General features: G+C 42.7%; 1 protein-coding gene across 9 annotated transcripts in view; it reads left to right on the forward strand.

Moving 5' to 3' along the window:
* Nucleotides 1–20,579, forward strand: part of NEDD4L (NEDD4 like E3 ubiquitin protein ligase) — a 298,669-nt gene that overhangs the window by 230,277 nt on the left and 47,813 nt on the right. For 5 of the 9 annotated variants that reach the window (XM_054583731.1, XM_054583733.1, XM_054583730.1 and 2 more), the window contains 7 exons: nt 2,737–2,798; nt 2,966–3,068; nt 4,737–4,903; nt 10,522–10,651; nt 11,774–11,950; nt 14,246–14,320; nt 15,928–15,987. In XM_054583731.1, the coding sequence (XP_054439706.1) occupies nt 2,737–2,798; nt 2,966–3,068; nt 4,737–4,903; nt 10,522–10,651; nt 11,774–11,950; nt 14,246–14,320; nt 15,928–15,987 (774 nt within the window). The remainder of the gene's footprint in view (nt 1–2,736; nt 2,799–2,965; nt 3,069–4,736; nt 4,904–10,521; nt 10,652–11,773; nt 11,951–14,245; nt 14,321–15,927; nt 15,988–20,579) is intronic. The other 4 variants (XM_054583732.1, XM_054583728.1, XM_054583727.1 and 1 more) reach the window with 3 other exon arrangements.

Consider the following 20,579-nt stretch of genomic DNA (forward strand, 5'->3'; position numbering starts at 1 on the left):
GACGTAAGCATGGGTGTGTAAAATGGATTGTTAGCATTTGAATATATTTTGTGGAGTGCATGATGGTTGCCCTTTTCTTGATAGTTGCGTGACCCTTCTCCAGGCAGATTATATATGGCCTGAGGATTTAATATTTGTCAAGGTCATCCCATTTTAGACAAAAATTAAGTAAGCGATCTCATTAGTAATGAAAGGAGGTAATGGAGAGTAGTAATGTGGATCAGAGTGGCTGTTGCCTTGGCCTTTCTCAAGGTTTAAGGAATCTGATTGGGTGTTTGATCATTAGTGAATTTCACAGTCTCACCGGGTAGGAGAGAATCTATTCCTTCTGCATATATTTGCTGATAAGCATGATTTGGATCTGAGGAAGGGTCAGGGAAGCAAGGCCCTCCCTCAGGCAGCTTGGCACCGCCACTCGGTGTGGCAGCCACGTGTGGTAGCTGAGCATTTGAGATATGACTGATGTGACCAAGGGACCGAGTGGATTCATCATTTTACTTCACTTTAGTTTATTAAAATCTAGATTTTAAAAGCCACATATGGCACACAGCTCCCATACCGCATGGCACGTGTTAGCATCAGACCCGAGCAGCTATGGTCCTGGCTGCTGGAGGGAACTGCATTTTTGCTCAGGTCGCACTCAGTGTATGACCTGAAAATAATGGCAGTCAGTGTACAAATCCGCCTGTAATGGCAGGGGGTCGGGGGGATTCCCAAACCCACTAGCTTTACTCCGTGCTTTTTCATTGAGCTTTCTTCCCCTCCCTGAGGCTGTTTCTCTCTAGTTCTGCATATCTAAGATACTGAGAATATTTAATTGAGTTAATAAGAAAGGCCCTGAAACTTGGAATGATAGAAAGAAGGACAAACAGTAGTAATGTTTTGCTATTTTAAAAATTGGTATTAGCAACATAGTTAATTATCTATGCTTCCATGTTGACATACATGTGCCCTTATTTATTATAAGACATTTTAAACCAGGAATGAGGCTTTCTCTTGTTGCCCCAAGATACCATGCATCTTTTTTTTTTTTTTTAATTTTAACTGCCTTGATTTGGTCTTAAAGTTGGTAACATTTGATGTTTTCTAAATTAGGAACTTGATGAAGAAGATGCGAGGCAGCAGAACTGAACTTAGTCTAATCTCTTGTGATTGTTAAGAAATTACTTTTAATAATTTAAATATTGTTTGGTGTCTTTTGAGTGTGAAAGAGGAATGTTTTAAACTTAGTAATGATGCTTGCTGAAGAACCTTCTTCCCTTGCTGGAATCCTGCAGGCATATTAGTGCCATTGCCAGCAGCCATTGGTGTTTGCAATGGAAGACTTCTCTTTTAAATTCTTCAGCTCTAAAATCCCTGACCCCAGGCTGCCTACCAGGAAGATGAGAGGAGCAGAGCAAGCCTGACCTCTCTAGGGACCGGTTTAGGAGCAGACCCTTGGTGGATGCAACTCTGCAAAGTTGCAAGCACCTTGGCACCTTGGACCTGGTACACGCAGGCCCTCCTCAGCTCACTGACCAGTGTCAGGTCCCTGGATTAATTACATTCCCTGATGGGCCTTGGGGGCCATTGTAAGAGTCCTGGTGGGAGCTCTGTCGGGGAGGCGGAGAGGTGGGCAGGGAGGACGGTGTGAAGCCCGGGTGTGTGCTGCATGCCAGGGAGTCACTACCTCCATCATCAACCGCAGTGGTCCATAGTGTTAGCTCAGTCATTGTCCCCTAACAGGGAAGAGTAAAGAGTGATAATGAAAAATAGAGGAAACGTCTTTTACTCCTTTGCTCATTGATTCCTCAGTGCCTTATACTTATCAAATGCTTCCAGATGAAAAAAAAATAATTTTAGAATCATGATTCACTTTCATTCGAGGCCTTCAGACTCAATTCTCCCATCGATCAGTTACCTCTCTCACACACCCCGACCAGGGACTGAACCTGCCACCCAGGCTTGTGCCCTGGCCAGGTATTGAACTGGTAACCTTTGGCTTTGCGGGACAACGCCCAACCAACTGAGCCATGCCAGTCAGGGCAAAGAGTCTAGGTTTTTGAGGTTTTCCTAAATATAGTATTTAAAAATTAATGAAAAAGTAACATTTATTTTTCTAATTCCTTGCTTGCTTTACTTTAACCAACTAATTTGGGACAGTCTTTGGACTTCTTTGAAAAATGGATAAATGTTGCCGTTGCATTCAGAGCTTCATGAAATAAGCACCAGCTAAAGGCAGATTCATGGGGCCACGAAGGATGAGCTCTTGTGGAGGAAATAATCTTTCAGTGATCTTAGGCTGATGATATGATACTTTAATGTTAAAAATAAGGTAAAGCTGCCTTCACAGATTAGATCATGCATGTTTTCCTATTAACTCCACCTTTACTTCTCTTGGATGAAATGACAAGGAGGCACTGGTGACCACAGATTCTCCATTGTTAATCAGATTGAGATTGAGGGCTCCACCCTGCAGTTAGAAATTACACTTGGCCTTGACCACTATCATTTTGTCATTTGTCTAAGGCTGGGGTTGGCTCCTAAAAACGGATGTTGACAGTGACATCTAGTGGATCTTGAGTGGATAAAGTTCTGTGACCTAATACAACATTTATCAAGGGTTGGTTGAGGAACCAACCCTGGTCTTCATCATTCCTGTCTTCTAAAATGAAACCGTGCTTTCTATAATCCAGCTCGGTGTATCTCAGAATACAACCTGTTAGGGGTATTGACACTTGCTTTTTCTTCCTGTAGACAGAAGACCCAACCATGGAGCGACCCTACACGTTTAAGGACTTTCTCCTCAGACCAAGAAGGTGAGGCCTTGGGCGGGTAGTGTTATCCTTTATGCCATGGTTATTGGGTTTTTTTCTGGGGAAGATTCAACAACTTTTCTTGTTCTATCTTTTTTCAAAAGTCATCATAACTATGAAAGCTGTAATCAAGTCATAGCCTTGACAACCAGTTTTCTTCTCTCATGCAGTCACAAGTCTCGAGTAAAGGGGTTTTTGCGATTGAAAATGGCCTATATGCCCAAAAATGGCGGCCAAGATGAGGAGAACGGCGAGCAGCGGGGTGACGCGGAGGTGAGCAGCTGCGCCCAGGCCCCGGGCCCCGGGCCCAGGTCCCCGTCCCTGCCCCTGCCTGGGGTCGTAGGAGTTGTTCACCTTAGACTTTCTTCGTTAAGGAAATGAAAGTTTATAAAGCTCAAATATGAAAAAATTTGAAAGCGCCCATGAACCCATATTTGATAAACTACCAGTGTGTGTTCGTGTGTGTGCATTTTAATAAAAAAAAGATGAATTTCTTATGTTAGGACACTAATAATTGGGGCAGTTTCTCATTATGAAATGCCAAATTCATATTTTATTAGCAGCCCCAACCCTATGTGAAATTCTCCTCGTGTATTTCGTTCTCTGATTGCTTTGGATTTTCAGCTCTCGGTAAATTCCTTTTAGCACTTGGAATTGCTTCAAAGTGGATAAAGGGATTTAGAGAATCTTTTCCAGGTTTCGGCTCATTTGGCGCACAGGTGATGGATAGCACGCATCAGGAAAGCTCTCCTCTGGAAATGCCACTTTGGAATTAGCTGTCCAGAGGAACTTTCTCATTTTCCCTCCTGGCCTAGCTGCCTTTTAACTTTGTGGTCGCATACCTGTACCTTGGTCGCGTTGTACCTTGTGAGCACACCCTCCCAATGGTGCTGTTTTGTTAGATCCTCATCTTGTCCTGAAAGTGTCCGCTAAATGAGGCCTCTCTGTGGCTTCTTTGCACATCTGTTTGCAGCTGTTGCGTATACGTGGTATGTGAATATGTTACGGGCAAGTCGGCCGAGCCTCCCTCAGACCAAGAGGTCGGATTTCCAGGCAGCGTTTCATCTGTGAGCTTTCATCTGTGAGGAGGAGGAGTGAGTGGGTGGTAGACAGTCATGAATGTTAAGATTTCACAAGCACATCAACAGATTTTTATCTCAAATCCAAGGAATTTTTTTTTATACTCATCTTGCCTTCCAACTGCAGTAACCCATGAATTACTTAATTTTCCAGTGACTTTACTAGGGGATGTGAGGAAGGAATACTTAATGCCTAAAATATGTGTTGGAAAACCGGAACTCTAACTCTGGTACCATAGAGCCTGTTTATGTGGCCCCAGCAAGTGGGGAGTGCCTAAGTAGAAAGCCACAGCACCCCGCTTTTGGGGCTCCCGTGATACTAGATGCAGAGATGCAAAGCTAGCCTCGGTGCCACCCTCCCTGCAGAACGATAGAGCCCTCGGCCTACTGGTCACTCACGCTCTGATGTCTGTTGGGGCATGTGTAGTGTGGCTTATCTTCCCAGCTCCCTTTTCGCTTAGGGACGTGTTGAAAAGACCGCTGCCGTAACATGACAATGTCATTGCCACGGCTTTGTATGGCCCTACAGGCCTTCAGGTCAAAATAACAAACATGAAATAACAGAGGGGTCTAACGTGACTTAGTAACGCAGCAGACTACATATCCCACTCTCTGCTGCTGCTTATAATACAGTCGTCTCAGAAGGCAGCACGGTTAGTTGGCCATTGCTCAAAATACTTTTAAGAGTCCTCTAGAATAGCTTTTCTCCCCACTTTTTGGGAATTTCTTCAAACGTGGCACATGGAGCCACGGCAAGAGCCAGTGTGCAGCGGAGTAAGGATACAGGTGGCACCTGTCACTGTGTCCTCCCTCACACCTGAAGAACCCGCCTCATGACCTTCAACCTGATTTTACTCCACAGCATGGGTGGGAAGTCGTGGACTCAAATGACTCAGCTTCTCAGCACCAGGAGGAGCTTCCTCCGCCTCCTCTGCCTCCTGGCTGGGAAGAAAAAGTGGACAATTTAGGTCGGACCTACTATGTGAACCACAACAACCGGACCACCCAGTGGCACCGACCAAGCCTGATGTGAGTACCGTGCGAGGGCCAGGAGCGCGCGCTCGCCTGCTGCCCTCAGTGCGAGCGCTGCAGCCCTTCGGGACGAGGCTGGGAAAGACGTCTCAGGCCCTAGAAAGCACTTGGCAGCGTGGCACTGCAGGTTCCCCCTCACCAAGGTCAGGAGCGTGGCAGCCTGGGAGGGTCTGCGAGGGATGAGAGCACTGTTGCCTTTTATCACGTTCTGTCTTCGTATGGATTCACGAAATACGAAGCAGAGGTTGCATGTCCTGGGTGCATCTTATGTGCAGTGACTCTATCCTTTTCCTCTTCTTCAGCTTCCTCTTCTCACTAACCCAGAATGGAACTCCTTCCTAAAGATTTTGGGGTTTTATTTCCTTTAATTATTTGACTTGGAAACCCTCTCAAAAATTTTGTTTTCCCTTTTGGGGAAATTTCTATATCACCCCCTTGATATAATTAGGAACACATGGGAGAGTTGCAAACTCAGAATTAGTAATTACTGTTTATTCTACTCCCTCCCCAGCCTCAGGGATGTAGTGCACACTGATTACTATTTTGTTTGCTTGGCAATTTTTGGTTTGATGATAGGAGATAAACACTAGTTAAACCTCAGCTACTATAAAAAAAAAAGGATCTGAAGTAGCTTGTTTTTAAATCGCAGTGTACAGCAGGACGTAAAATTATTAATATGCAATAAAAAGTAAAAACAGTATTAAAAGGAGGAAAGGAAAAATTATTCTAGCCATCCTGAGTTCCCTGAGTACCTCCTTATCTTGGCTCCTAAGGCCAAGATAAGGAGGTAATTATCAATGAATTATATAACTTGCAATGTGTACTAAAAGACAAGTATATCGGACAAGATAATTTTCTCCTTAACCCAGACTCTGAAGGAAATTTGCTAATGATAGTTTTGAAACAAGTGGCGTTAGTGTGATGGATGGTGTTGTGGATCGCCCTTTTCTCTTTAGAAATTGTGAGGATATTCTGCATAGGATGCTGGGTGGGGAAGGGGCCGAGAAGTTTGGTCTGGGTATTGTGGATTCAGAGAGAGAGGCTGCAGAATCTGCAACAACGAACAGCCATTTGTTCCAAAGCCCCCAAGTGGGTTCTTGTGAGTATCAGCTGTCCTCGATCAGCTTTGACTGCCCATTGTCAGCAACGTGCTCCCAGGACAGCATGAATATCTGAACGCTGTGGGGCTGCTGAACTCTTCTCTGTGGTCATTTTTCCCCATGGAAATGAGTTTGTGATTTTCTAAATTTATTTTTATTTTATTTTCTTACTATTCCCCTTTGATTTATGGCCATAGCTACTAAAAGTATTGTAAGCCACTGACTGCTCTAGCTATTTGTAGTTAAAAAAGAAATGAACTCACCTTGGACTTGGTTCCATGTAGTGATCAGAGGAATCTTGGTAACGGTACCCTAAGCAAAGCACCGTAATCTACCTTTGCTAAACACCATAATAAAGAACCTTAAAACATAGCACTCCGCGGGACCAGAGTGTCACGTGCCCTCAGTAGACAAGTGACCACTAGCAACTCAAAGGAAGAAATACTAATGACCAAGACATATGTGGAAAATGTTCACCTTCATTAATAATTGTCTTGTAAACTGAAGTCGACATGTGGGGGATAAAGGGTGGTCATGGCAGCTTTCCCTGCCTCACAGAGTTGTGAAACAAATGAAAGAATTACTGAGAAAACACGTCCTGTGTTTTTCTAAACATACCATCTTTGGTGGCAGGGTCCCAAAGAACTAAACCGAAACAGAAGATGTAAGTTGTGTAATGCTGGCAAATCAGTGGTCCAGAAGCAACATGGGAAAAATGCAGTTCCTTGGCCAAGTTCAGGTTCACATGTAATTTAGGGAGGAGTCAGGGACGTGGCTCTCCCCCATCAGTGAAGGCAGCCATGCTCAAAGGAGAGACGAAGCCAGGAAGGACGCTAGCCAAGCCTTGGGCGGAACTCGCAGAAATCGCGGAGTGGCCCCTTTCCTGTGGGCACAACTTCTAGAAAGCGAGAGAAGAGTTAGGTGAGGAAAGAAAGGGTCTCCACAGTGACCTCTCTGTCTCACCTGACCTGTTTGAGAACTCGGGGTTCTTTTTCCTTAACTTGCTTTGGCTTGGCCAGAAGCCTTCCAGAATTAAAGAATTGTTTTAATTCAAAAATAATTGTTTCATAATTCAGTTTCCACAAAATAATACTGCAGGACTCTGGAGGAAGCTTGATACTAAGAAGTGTCTTTATTAGAAGGCCGTATCTGAGGAACTCTGAGAGTGATTACTGATTACCGTGTGCTAACAGAGAGACTCTCCTGGTGACTCATTTCTACAGACTTGTGCCCCGAACTTCAACCCCCCGAAAAGTTTTCATCCAGAAAAATCTCGGTGCCCTCTGGCTGTTCTTACATGGCCCTCCTCCACCCTGTCTCTTCCTGACCCCCGCTCCCCCGTCCCAGCCCCATCACGAACATGCAGTGCACCAGAGTCCGCTGTCACGCAGGCTGCTTTCTTGTTCCTTTCTCTTCGTTTTGGCTCTGGGGTTGTGCTAATTCCCTCTTCCCCGAACAGAAAGCAAAACAGCACTGGAAGCTGGGCCTCTTCAGCCGGGTGTCCCTGAAAGCACACTGCCTCCCCATCACGGCTCGGAGCACAGAGTGTTCTAGTTCCCAGGTGGAGCAGGGGCTGCGCCTTCTATTCACAGGTCCACCCTGTTGCACCTGGAACAAGGTCGGGGCTGAGCCAGTGCCTTTAACTGCAGGAATGTCTGTAAATGAGTCACTTCTGAAAGTGTTGGCAGGCACATGGTTTCCTGAAATGTCCAGGGCAGGTTTAGACCTGGAGGTAGGACTTCAGAGCAGGGTGACCACAGAAGGTACCCCAACCTTCTCCCTAATTTTAGATTGGCCTGCTTCCTATTTAAACAAAACTTAAGCTCTTTTTTACTGTAAAAACTGTAAGTTTTCTAAATGGTGAGAAATTATTACATTAAGACTATGAATGAAGATGAACTTGTTGAACTCACTTATTTTCTCTCTTTTTTAAATTAAAAAAAAAAACTTGTAACTCTCTTTCTAACACACGTCATGTACCTGTCCCTGTCTGACCAAGAATTCAGTCATAGGCAGGGAGCTCAGGCCATTATTGCAATCACTAATGTATGTGACTATAAACGACATGGCACACGGATTTTGATAAATTTGTGGTTTTTCTCGCCCATGACAGGCAAATGAAGAATACCTATGTGAAATGAATGGCTGAAGAAAATTGAAAGAGCCATTTCTCAAATTTGATCACTGGAAAAACATTCAGAGAATTTTTGTTTTTTTACCATTTTTGTTTTAATTTGTCAGATTAGAAATACTTTTACATGTTCATCTTCCCATTAGCGACTCTACACTTCCAGTCAGTTCAACAACTTTCAATTCAAACCCTCTTATTAGTAATTTAATTAATTAATTAATTAAGCCCTCCATGGTGTGACCATTTTCATTTTATCACTAAAGACCATAAAAGCCCATGTTTGGAATTTCAAAATCAGAGGTAACTTACTCCTTTATGCTGTTTAGTTGTTTCCAGTTCACACAGATTACTAATTATTTGAGCATGTTGGGCAAGGAAGATTGGCATAATTGATTTTAAATGCCCCCTTTTTAAAATAACTGGTTCTTCCAGAATAATAGAGTCTTGTGTGCTTCTGAGAGATATAAGATGCAGACATAGTAATGTGGAAACCTTACTTGTTTCAATCTCTCAGACATCCCTGTAACAATTCAAGTATGTGTTAGACCCAGCACCCAGCCAGCGTGCAAACATTAGTCACTCGGCGTTGAATACGTGAGGACAGATATTTCAAGAGCAGATTTAAAATTTCAATGAAACTCAATATATAAAATATTTTTAAGTAAAGCTGGTCTTTATAGAGTGATACTGCTTTCATCCTCAATAAAAAGCAAAACAGGATAATGTAAAATTTCCTTTGCCTTCTTAGACATTACTGAAATATCTTACAGAGCTGATGAAGGTGTTCTGATCATTCTGATCTTCTAATTTCTATGAGTTTGATAATACTGTATAATTTTTATAATCATTGTGTGTTTATGAAGTCAATGTCATAAAAATGCAACAACATAAAATCACAAATAACAATACTGCATTTTCTAACATATCCAATAGTGTCATTTTTTTATCATTTTGTTTTGGTGGTTTTAGAAATGTTATTAATATGCTTGTGTGTTCCTTGATTTTAATTATTGTCTATATGGCCATAATTATCGGGTTTTTTCTCACGATGTCTCTACTTAGCGTACTATTTTTAGTCTAGTTATACTTTAATATTACTCTAAAATACGCAGGACATATGTTTCTGTTTAAGTTCAGAAGTTTGTATATGGGTGTACAGATACAGTAAAACTTCATTAATTCAGAATTTCATAATAAAGAATTATCATTATAATATGGAGTAAAGGAAAGCTAACCTTTATACGACCCCCTTTACCAAGAAAGTTAGTAAAGATGTCTGTTGGAAGTATTTAAACTATCTCAAAACTGTCATTAAAGACTCACCTGTCCTGTCTGCTTGCATACAGGGCTGCTAGTCACAAACTAGTCACTATTCAGGAGCCCAACCAGCTCTTTATTGGGATGTAGTTATTTGTTAGTTTGAGACTGTATTAGAATGTTTAAAACCTATGTTTTAGGAAAAAATCTGTAACAAGGCACCTTCATAAATACTGTATTTCAATTAGTATAGAATAATGTTTCCAAATATTTTGAAATATTAACTTGTGACACCACTTTTGATAATGGAATATAGTGTCTTATCAAAAGAGTCTGTGAGTTTTCTCTGAAAAACATTTTGGTATTTAAACGTCTACTCTAAAAGCCTCCAAGTAGTATTCCTCCCGAAGGATGATGGCCTGTAATTTACTGCAAACGTTTTCAAGATACAATTGATATTTTCATATCCTGAGCTGAAAGAGTTAGTTGTATGAAAAAATAATAATAATAATAATAATAATAATGGAGGATGTAGTATCAGTAATTTTCAAACCCCAGTTGATTGGGGCAGTTATCGCCTGATGTGTGAATGTGTAAAAGTAGTTGAACGGGGAGGAAGGCAGTGTCCCGAGTCTGAGATTCTGTCCAAGTGAGAGCCACAGCAGCCGAAGAAATACATGTTGGGTAAGGAGCACTTCCCTCCCGATCTCAGCTTTGAATTTGTACTGTGCACACGGTACACAGTTAATGTTAATGACCAAAGGTTGCTACCTTGTCATTGCCAGACTCCTACAAGGGTCACACCTGACACCTCTCCTTAGAGAAGCCTGACGTCACTTAGAGCCTTGATTTCTCATCTTTCTTAAACATGACAGGACATTTTGATGTGCGTCCCTGAAAGACGCCCAGATGTTGTGGTGGATGCATGTGAAAGCTATATTTATCTGATGGAAATGAACCTAGAACTGTACTTTGGTCAAAATACAGTGGAAGAAGTCTCATTGTCAGAGTGTTGAACATAAGAGCGCTGGCGTTTTAGTAGGTGTAAGGCCCCTGAAGGGTGTTGGGCTCTCGTTGGAGGTCCAGTTGCAAACACCAATCTCCTGCCTGTATCCCCTCACCCTCAGGGATGCGTCCTCTGAGGCGGACAGCAACATCCGGCAGATCAACCAGGAGGCAGCGCACCGGCGCTTCCGCTCCCGCCGGCACATCAGCGAGGACCTGGAGCCCGAGCCCTCAGAGGGCGGGGACAATGAGGTACACCGTCCACTGCCCCCGACTCTGCACCTCCACCTTCCTTGCCCCCAGCTTGCTTCTGTGTTGTGATTTATTTTCCCCATAGAAGTCATCTACAAAATAAATCGTGTGGCTGCATAGCTAACTTAGAGCCATCAGGATATGAGTTTATTTAGAAAGTGCTTATCAGAGCCATGTTTAATGAAGACATGTATCTATATCATTACAAAAGGGAATGGCATTATTTTTTGTATGGGAATCTTAATATTTTTTTTACTCTATAATTTTTTCCCCTGGTGTCTAACCACATCTTATTAAATGGCAACATGGTTATCCTATTTGAGCACTTGAGCCCTATAACTTGTTTGGGTACCAAATACAAGCTTTTACTGACTATTTTGACATCCCAAAAAATATTACCAAGCAAATACAAATGTGGGTGAATAGAAATGTTTATAATTTCCTCCTGAAATGTTTATGGTAAAGTGCTAGAGGGGAAAGTTATGAACTGAAGAAGAAATGAACAATTTTAACTTCCATGCTACCTTAACAACTCTGTTTACTTACTACAAATCTAGTAAAGATATTGTGTTAGGAAGAAGGGCATTTACAAAATGCTCCAGCGATCAAAGTTGGAAAAGGAAAATTAACAATTCCATAAAATTTACTGATGGGTACTTTATTTCAGTGTTTAATGACCGATTATAGCATCTCTGCTGTTTTCGGTGTGAATCCTGAGCAGTTAGAGTAAAAGAAAATCCATGGAAATCATCAATGAGTTCCTGAGATTATTTTTTTAGCCCATGCATGTAGTAACAAGTGCTCAAAGTAAGTCACAGCTCAGAGAGGAGGGATTATAAAGTGGTTAAGGGGACAGCACCTGGAACCAGGCTTCCTCGTTTCAAAACCTGGTCCTGCCACTTCCTAACACTGTTACCTCGGGCAGGTCACCCTCTGTGCCTCAGTTTCCTCATCTGTTAATTAGGGTAGTAGTCATATCTTTGTCATGATTATTAAGAAGATTGTCTGCCTCCTAAGTGCTCAGTAAATGTTAATTATAGTTGTGATAATGGTTCCTGTTGGGCAGGGGACGAAAGGATTCCTCATTCCTGGCATTTAACTCAGCGTCTCCTTCCCTGACAGCCTTGGGAGACCATTTCAGAAGAAGTGGCCGTCACTGGAGATGCCCTCAGCCTGGCGCTGCCCCCACCCCCCTCCTCCCCAGGCTCCCGGACCAGCCCTCAAGAGCTGTCTGAGGAGCTGAGCAGGAGACTTCAGATCACGCCTGACTCCAATGGGGAACAGTTTGGTTCTTTGATTGTAAGTAATCATCCTGTTTGAGAAGTTAAGCAAATACTGTATCATTTTTCTGTTGCTTTAAGAGAGTCTGATATGCAAATAATGACCAAGGGTCTTCCCATTCCCAGGGGGCTGACATTTTCCAAAGTTCCTCCTAACCTAGGAGACGCAGAGCTATATCTGAATCAGCCCAAGCATGCGAGACCCTTTCTTGATTTGAAAAGAATGCAAGAGAATAATAAGAGGTCCTGACTTCTGTAATTACCAGCTTTAACCTTGTGGCATTTCTTCCCCCAGTCAAAGACTCCTACGTAGAGCTTTCGTCACAAACGTGGCATTTTGCATTGGGACGTGGGAGACGTTGGACCTCCTAATCAGTTCTCTGAAGTCACACTCTGCGTACCTATCATTTCTCAGATGAAGGCAGAGTCTCTACATGACCCATCCAAGACAAAGCTAGAACGGGAGATAGAAGACACCTCCTAAGCCCCAGAAAGTCCTTGACAAGGGTTGTGGGGTTGGGACACCAGCATCAGTGGTAGCGTTTGAATTGGGTTAGGGACACTTTCTAAAAGCTTCAGGTGGAGCTCAGCCCTGATGAGAAGCAGCAGAGTCAGCCACGAAGACCTCTGTTTGACAATACAAAGCTGTACAGAAAAAGCCCATAGAAAATCCCTGCTTATGCATTAAATTAGGAACAAATGCAGCCTCAGTTTCTTGAGAAATTGAACTGAAAGAGGTTCTATTGTAGAGATGGTAGCGATGGCACTGAAAATGACATCCTAGAAAAATAGTCACTATTATATATAAAATGTAAGTGGATAGGAGGGCTGCAAAAAATGTAAAAGCCAGTAAATACTCACGCAACTGTTACTCCTTCACTTACGGCGTTTTTATTTAAAAAGACACCATTGGCCCATATTGTGTGAGTTGCAGTGATTACCTAGTTAATGTGATTTTATATTAAAAGTTTATGAATGCTTTTCCATCAAGAGAAATACCACTGAGGTGAAAATTTAGTACTATAGGGGCAGGAAAAAAAGTTTACATAAATGGGATATTTGAATTGGTAAAACTGTTGCTATGGAAACAATATAAGCAATGAAGCCATATATATATAAAGCCTATAAAACGAAGTAAGTACTACAATAATTTTAGCAATTATACACCTTTGGTCTACCAAGTGAAAAATTATAATACTCTTCAGCATTAATATTAAGTTAGCATCTCCTAATTATTTGTATGAGGAGCTCCTGCATTTACTTAGTAAAGCTGTATAAAATATCTTTAACATCCAAGTGCTAGTGTCAGAATTATTTTAAGATTGTGTTGAGCCTAGTTTAACTATTAAATGAGAGTGCCTAAGAAAGAGGAGAATGTGGGACCCTTCTCTAGTTTGGCTCAGGGTCGCTTTATTCCAGAACGATAGCATGAACTTGGACTAGGAATGACTCCTGCGTGGCAACAGTTGCGGGGAGTCCCCCACCTCCTTCACTGTCCCAGAGTCTTTCTTTGATCCCATTTTAATTATCATTGCAAAATATCAACAATGAGTAAATGCCACAAACGAGTCCCGTGGATGAACCTGTTGCCAATTAGACCCTTGGCTTCTGCGTGTTACCTGCTGTGTTCTCCGACTGAATCTGTTAGACTTTAAAAAAAAAAAAAAAAGAGCTCCACAGATGAATGCAAACAAGTGAGAGGAACATTACACATTACACATTAGATTTATGAGGTTAACTTAACTATTTTTCCTCATTCCTTATCCGTATACCTTCAGCTTCATTGGGAAGCTAAAACTGTAAATACCTGACCCTTCAGAATTAGCACAAGACTGCGTTTCTCTGGATATAGGAGCCCATTGGTTCTTTGTCAACATAATAGTCAATGAGTATTTAATAGCCATGTATCAGTATCCTTCCTCTGCTCATGTCATGCTAGAATTCACTAGAAGTCACATCCCAAAGCAGATTATAAGACTTCCAGCTGCCTTCTTCCATTTTTAAAGCAACCGTAGAGTGTTATGGTGCCCTGTTAAGTCCCCTTTCATGTTTTGTCCTTGTTCTCCTATTTCTGCAGTTATTTACAACTAAAGACCAGGGAAAACCACCATCTGCTTAGAACACTGAGAATGAAAATTGCAGATAGCATGACTCGAAAGGGTTGTTCTCATCCCTCTGGAAAGATGATGTTTCATTTAATTACCTTCCATTATCGTAGAGTGGTGAATAGGATTGAGTGGTATATTTTTTAAGCCCATGAAACATCTTGCCAAGAATGTCTCCTTAATGTTCCTGTCCTTTTCCCCCCACCCAGCAGAGGGAGCCCTCCTCGAGGCTGAGGTCGTGCAGTGTCACGGAGGTGGTTGCAGAGCAGGCTCATCTACCGCCGGTAACCCCCTCATTTCCCGTCCTCACTTGGCTCTGTCGGCTTTTCCTGAAAATCACTGGGGCTGCTGAGGAAGAGTTTTTCCTGTGCAAATCCATTTCCTATATAAATGCAACATTCAAATTTACTAGCCAATGGCCCAAGGAGAGTGGATTTCCAACTCAAAGAATTGTTTTGCCACCAAAGTCTCCAAAATGGTAAAAACTTGATTGCTTAGTTTTTCACCCAAATTAATACCAATTATATTGTGTTCACTTGACTTAAACGACTTAACTAAAAGCATGCATTGATATTTTTAAAAAATATTAAGCTGTGCTCCAGTGGCCTGTATTGTAAGAATATACGGAATCCTTTTAAACAGGAAAAACTCTTCTGGGTTGGGAGCAAGTATGGCTTTCTATGACTAATTGACTAATGGCCTAAACTCTTAACCCCCACAGCCTCTGTACCTTCTCTTTAAAGGCAGTTCTACTCACTAAAGAATCAGCTATAATTTGTTCCCGCTCTCCCACAATTTTTATAACTAGCAGCAAATATGGAAGAGTGGTGGGTGGTTAGCAGTAGAGGACATATGTAAACATGAACATTCCAATTGGACCAGAACTGCCTTGGGAGGTGCTTGGTATACATGTTAAAAATAAGAAATGCTATGTAAATTTTTTTCTTCTTTGGGGGGAGAAAACATGTGGGCTTAGCATGTTCAGTTTGATGTTTGACCATAACCACTATTTTTATGACTACAAATCCTCAATCATTTTTAGCGCTAGCTTTATTCTGTGTGACAAGGGAAAAGTGCACTTGCAGATTTTGAAATCACAGGGTCTTCCCTACCGTGTGTCTTTTGCACAACTCAGAAGGATATTTTTTACTTGGGTTATAGTCTTTTATGTTTACAAGATGGATTCATGAGTACACTAGTCAAGCGAGTAGTAAAATAATAGCTTCCTGTGTGCCTTCTGTCAAACGTGCTGGTTGATGAAGAGCATGATGAGAGCATCCTTTCTGGGGCGGTTTCAGTCCAGGCCTCCCCGCAAAACAATCAGCTGCTATGGGCTTGTGGGGCCACGGCCAAAGGATTCTGTGATTCTCCTTCCTGAATCAATGGCACCTTCTCTCCTTTTCAAAATCCATGTCAATTTCATTTGCCAAAGAGCTCATTTTCCTGGAAACGGATGGGTCCTCCCTCTTGTGCTCTGTGAAGCTGTAAACTCACTGATCACCAGGCGCCTCTTACTCAAAGTTTGAGTTTGGCAGATTTAAGAACCTGCTAATTATTTAACAGTGGGCGCCAAACCATAGCGGTTTTCCTTCTCCCCGCCCCCACCCCCCTAATGAGACATCTGACATTATTCTGACTGAGCCTGTCGCATCATTGCGCCCCCACATGAAGGCTGCACCCTGAGGCTTCTCCGGGTGGGAGGTTGATGGGGACCCTTTTTTACCTCCTGGTCATCAGTGATTCCTCAGCTTTCCCTGGGCAGGATGGCTTTTCAAGGGTTCTGATTCATGTCACCTGCTTGCTGGCTGCAACACAGCGGTGATTCCTGATTCAGTCAACAACGGGTGGTCTCCCTAAGTGCATTTCACTGATGTAAATTATCGTTTAACAGCCCAGTGCCCCAGCTAGGAGAGCGCGCTCGTCAACTGTCACAGGTGGTGAGGAGTCAACGGTAATGCTACCCTTGATCAGACTTTAAGGGCAAAGCTGCGGGTTGATTTTCATATTTGTATAATGGTGAATATGCTCCTTTTTCCTTCTTGTTTTTGGATGACATCAGCTTTTCTTGTGCTGCAGAGATGGATATGGTTTTTCTTTTAAACCTCTCACTTTCATGTTGTTCAAATATGCTGGGTGAAAGTGAACCATTTTTAGTCTCATATAGTTTTATTAAGAACACTGTCAAGCTTTGGTTAAGTACATTTCATCTGACCATTGAGTGAATGAATTGGGTCAGAAGAGAACCAGGGAAGCCTCAGGAACTGAATGCGATCGTACAAGTGTGTAGTTCCAGTTGTGCACAGAATGGTCTCGCTTGTGTTTTCTCTGCCACCTTTTAAACACTGAGCTCAGTTTCCTGTGTCATGAGCTTGACCCAGTGACCTTTCTCTGCTACCAAGGACTCTCCTCACAAGAATGAACAAGCGTTCATATACTTCTTGGGGTGCGGGGCGGGCGAGGCATTTAAGAAGTTTGAAAGGTCTAGAAAAAATGGTGTTTGTTTAAGCCAAGTATCTGATATTGTTATTATTCATTATTTTAAATGATGGATTTAACTACATATCTTAATTGCCCATTTTCCATTTGATCCCTAAAGGACAGGCTAGCCTATAGTTTATGCTTTGAGCTGCTATAGCTATTTGAAGAATTTTCCTTATTGTTTCACCCTTGTTATGTTTGTTATAACTGCTTATTACTTGAGAATACCTTTAAATATATAAACAAGTGCTAATTTTCTGCAGGATGTTAATGATTTAAAAAAATAATTCAGTTATATGGTTAGAATTTAATGCTCACCACTGTACACAGGCAAGTCAAATGGGCAGTCAGCAAAAATCAGCCTCAATTAAGCCACTGAGCCACAACAATTTATGTGAGAGTCCTGTGTTGGGGCAGGCTCAGGCTCCAGTAGAAGTCGTGAACTTCCAAACGAACGAGCTCGTTTCCTGCTGTGCACTAGAAAGTTCTATGGCAGTGGAGCTGCAAGGTAGACAGGATCATTTCATGAAATAATTGTAGTAGAATTCAGTGCTAATGAACATCGTCTTTCATCCACTTTTACATTTCATTGGCCTCGGAACCTTCTGTTTATACTGGAGTGTTGTGGTAGCTGTGATATTAAGCGACAAGACAGGCAGGTTATGCATGAGAGGGCTGGGCTCCATGGTAAGAGCTTCCTGGCAGGACAGGGTGACCATCTGAACGAGGTCCCTGTGGCCATCGCTCTACACTCTTCTTGCTGGGACCCTCCACTCCCCTCCCCCACCAATGAATAAAAAATACATGTTTTCCTTTCCTATTGTATTTTTAAGGCCTGGGCCATAAGAGTAGTCGCTAAATGTTTTCCCTACTCTCATGCTTCCCATGCATCTGGTCATCATCTGGCTGCAACAAGCCAACTTATTTTATGACCACATTTGAAGTTTCCGTAGGTCTGAAAGGATCACATCTGTTTCTTTTTCACAGCCACTGTCCCTCGTCACCGATGCCCTCTGCCTTTCCCTTTTCCAGTTCTGTCTCCTGCCATGGTACCTCCCTCTTCCCCCTCCTCCTGTCCCTCTGCGTGTCCGCCCCGTGCTGGAGTGCGCACTCTGATCCTGGAGCTATGTTCCCCTCTCACGAGCACGCGCACACACACACACACACACACACAGAAATGGGATCTTGGACACACATTACTTGGCAACTGGATATTTTTCTCTTACAGTCATTCCTTTGGGACATGCTTATAATTATGTAATATTCAGTGATGTGAATGGAGCAGTTTATGATATTCCCATGTTGATGAGCGCTCAGCCTCCCGCCCCGCTCGTTTTGGTCCTGCACACCATGTCGCACTCCCCATCCTGTACCTCTGTCTTTCCTTGGCAGTGCTTTTATTTCTACAGCAAAATAAATCCCAATTCTCACCTGCAGGACACAGCCCTTTGATTTGCCACAGATCAGGACACTTCCCTGCTAGCTACGCGTGGGCCGTCTCTAAGAAAGAAGGAGGGGGGCAGCGTGGTCCTTTGGCCTGTGCTGCTGAGACCCTAAAATAAACCAAGGCGACCGGGATGGTGGGGTTTGAGCAAATCTTGGAGTATCTATGGTCGTGCCAAACATTCATCATCTATAAAAGCATATGGAAACTTTTATAGTGTAAACATAATTAAGTTCTTTATTTTCATGAAATAAATGGAACCACTGTGAAGCTGTAGTGGAATGGCTATTCGGCATTAGGAAACATAATAGTCTATTCAGACGAAAAGCTGTGAAATGTTAAATTAAGCTTACGAGCAGCTTTACTTGTCTCTTGACTAATTACCTTGTTTCTTAAGGTAGAACAGAATACACACGCATGCACGCGCCCACGGCAGTAGAAGCCTGGCTGTGGCCCCGGGGCCGGCCCCTCCCGTGCTCTGTCTGTGGAAGATGAGCCTGGCCCCCCTTCCCCTGCCCCGTGGAGTGCGGTGGGAGGCAGTGTTTTGAGTCACAAGTGGCACCATCAGTACAGGTTGTTCTCCGTGGTCATTTGGAAAGAAACCTATAAAGAAACATTTCAATGACACCATCTCGCATAAATGGGACTATATTATGGGTTACTAATTCAGTTCTCATTAGAAAGTAAAAATGAACATTTTAATCAAATCCAGTGTTCTCTACTACACTCCTAATATTCCATGATCTGATTAGTCTTATTAACCGGGTCTACGAAAATAACCTGGTTGCTGGAATAGTCTGCTGGAAGTCATGCAGCTTCAGAACTCTGTTCTGAGATTATGCACGACTCAGCCAAGCTATTTTGGTTTATCAGGCTCCTCATAAATATCCTATCCAAGGATATTATAACTGTAAATCTATCCTTTAAGTTTCTAGAACAGAGTTTTCTAAGGGCCTATCTAATTGCCTTTCCCAAAAAATAACTCAACAAGGAGCAAGAAAAGCAACAAATTCCACTGAGCACTTCATTTAACCAAAGTATTTTTGTTCATACTATAATATAAGCAAGCAGATCATAGCTTGATAGCTCCTACTTTTCTACACAGATTAATTAGCACTAACTTGGAGAACAACTTGGGTTCTACCTTGGTTTGGCAGAGTCATGTTTTGTAGGGCACAGATAAAAAGTAAACTGGCTGTAGCTCTTCTCTGTTGGTGCCAGAGCAAGAGCAGGAGGGAGGAAAGGGTTTCAGGCTGTAGACGAACTCATGTGTCTCTAATACTCAGGAAAGGATCGAGTCTGCGTGTTGGTGTTTCTTCTGCCCTTGTTGAGGGCCTGCACCTAGATCCAGGGTCGGAGTCTTGGAATGAACCATTTTGGGGCCTTTGGGCCTTTAGGCCTTTATCTGGAGAAATGTCAAGGGAGCAGTCACTGCAGTTTTAGCAGAAAGTTCTTTTGCAAAATAATCTTGCCCTGCCTGTTACACGTGTTTGAGAAATAACCGTTGTGGCAGCTGCCATGGCCTCAGTTTTTCTCTGGAATGTGCTGTTGAGCTCACGGAGTAGCATATTGAGTCTCATTAACTGAAGTCCCCAAGTTACATGGTAGCATCCTTGATCATGTGAACTCAGAGTCCTGCAGGGACAGGGGACCCTCTGATGGGACCCTCTCTGCCAGGACACATTGTTGACGGAGAACATACAAGGTGGGATAAGCACAGGCAGAAGCAGGGCTAAGAGAGTCATTGGGTTGGCCAAAAGGTCTGTTACATTTTCTCCATAAAATAAAAGACACATTTTTCATTTTCACCAATAACTTCATTGATTTGGATATTTTGAGTATGTCGGCTATCTCCCACTATTGGCTTCTAATGGGTAGAGGCCGGGGGTGCTGCCAAACATCTTCCAGTGTATAAGACAGCCCCACAGCAAAGAATTCTTTGGCCAAAATGTCAACAGTACCAAGAAACTTTGCAAACCACTTTTGACACTTTTGATCAGTCACGGCACCTTCTCCATACACTGCACAAATCGTTTTCTTGCGTTTCAGTTGCATTTTTACCTTTCTTAAAATAATAAAGCATAATACATCAAAAGTGTTACATATTTTCTTCCATCTTCATTATTAACATGGCTGCACAAAAATTTACCAACTTCGGTAAGTTATTTTTTTAATGCATGCTGTTATGACAGCTGTCAGAATATAGTCTAACAAAGTTGTTTCAAATGAAGTTAAAACAACTAAGCGCTATTAGAGCCATCGTATGGAAAAAAAACATTAATGGACTATTTGGCCAACCCTATGCATCCTCATCCTAATACCAAGAAAACAACAGCCGGTAAAACACCTGGAGGGTGAGGAGATCCTAACTCGGGAAGGAGGTGCCCAGAAAAAAGTGGCTCCTTTGTGCCTCATGTAATGTTTGGCCTCTTGCTGCTTTTGCGTTCTCCGGGGAGCCTTGTTAGCCACAGTTGGCTTCTTGTTTCCGAGCCCCTGCCCTTAGACTAGCACCCTTTTCCCAGTTACAGATCTGGTGTGCGGCATCCACACATCCAGGACTTCCTCCTGAGACAGCACTGACCTCAGATGTCCGTTGCTCCCTCCTTGCATAACTGAAATCT

This window comes from Pteronotus mesoamericanus, unplaced genomic scaffold (genome assembly GCF_021234165.1).
Source record: "Pteronotus mesoamericanus isolate MK-2021 breed Mesoamerican mustached bat unplaced genomic scaffold, CSHL_Meso_final contig_74, whole genome shotgun sequence".
NCBI lineage: Eukaryota > Metazoa > Chordata > Mammalia > Chiroptera > Mormoopidae > Pteronotus > Pteronotus mesoamericanus.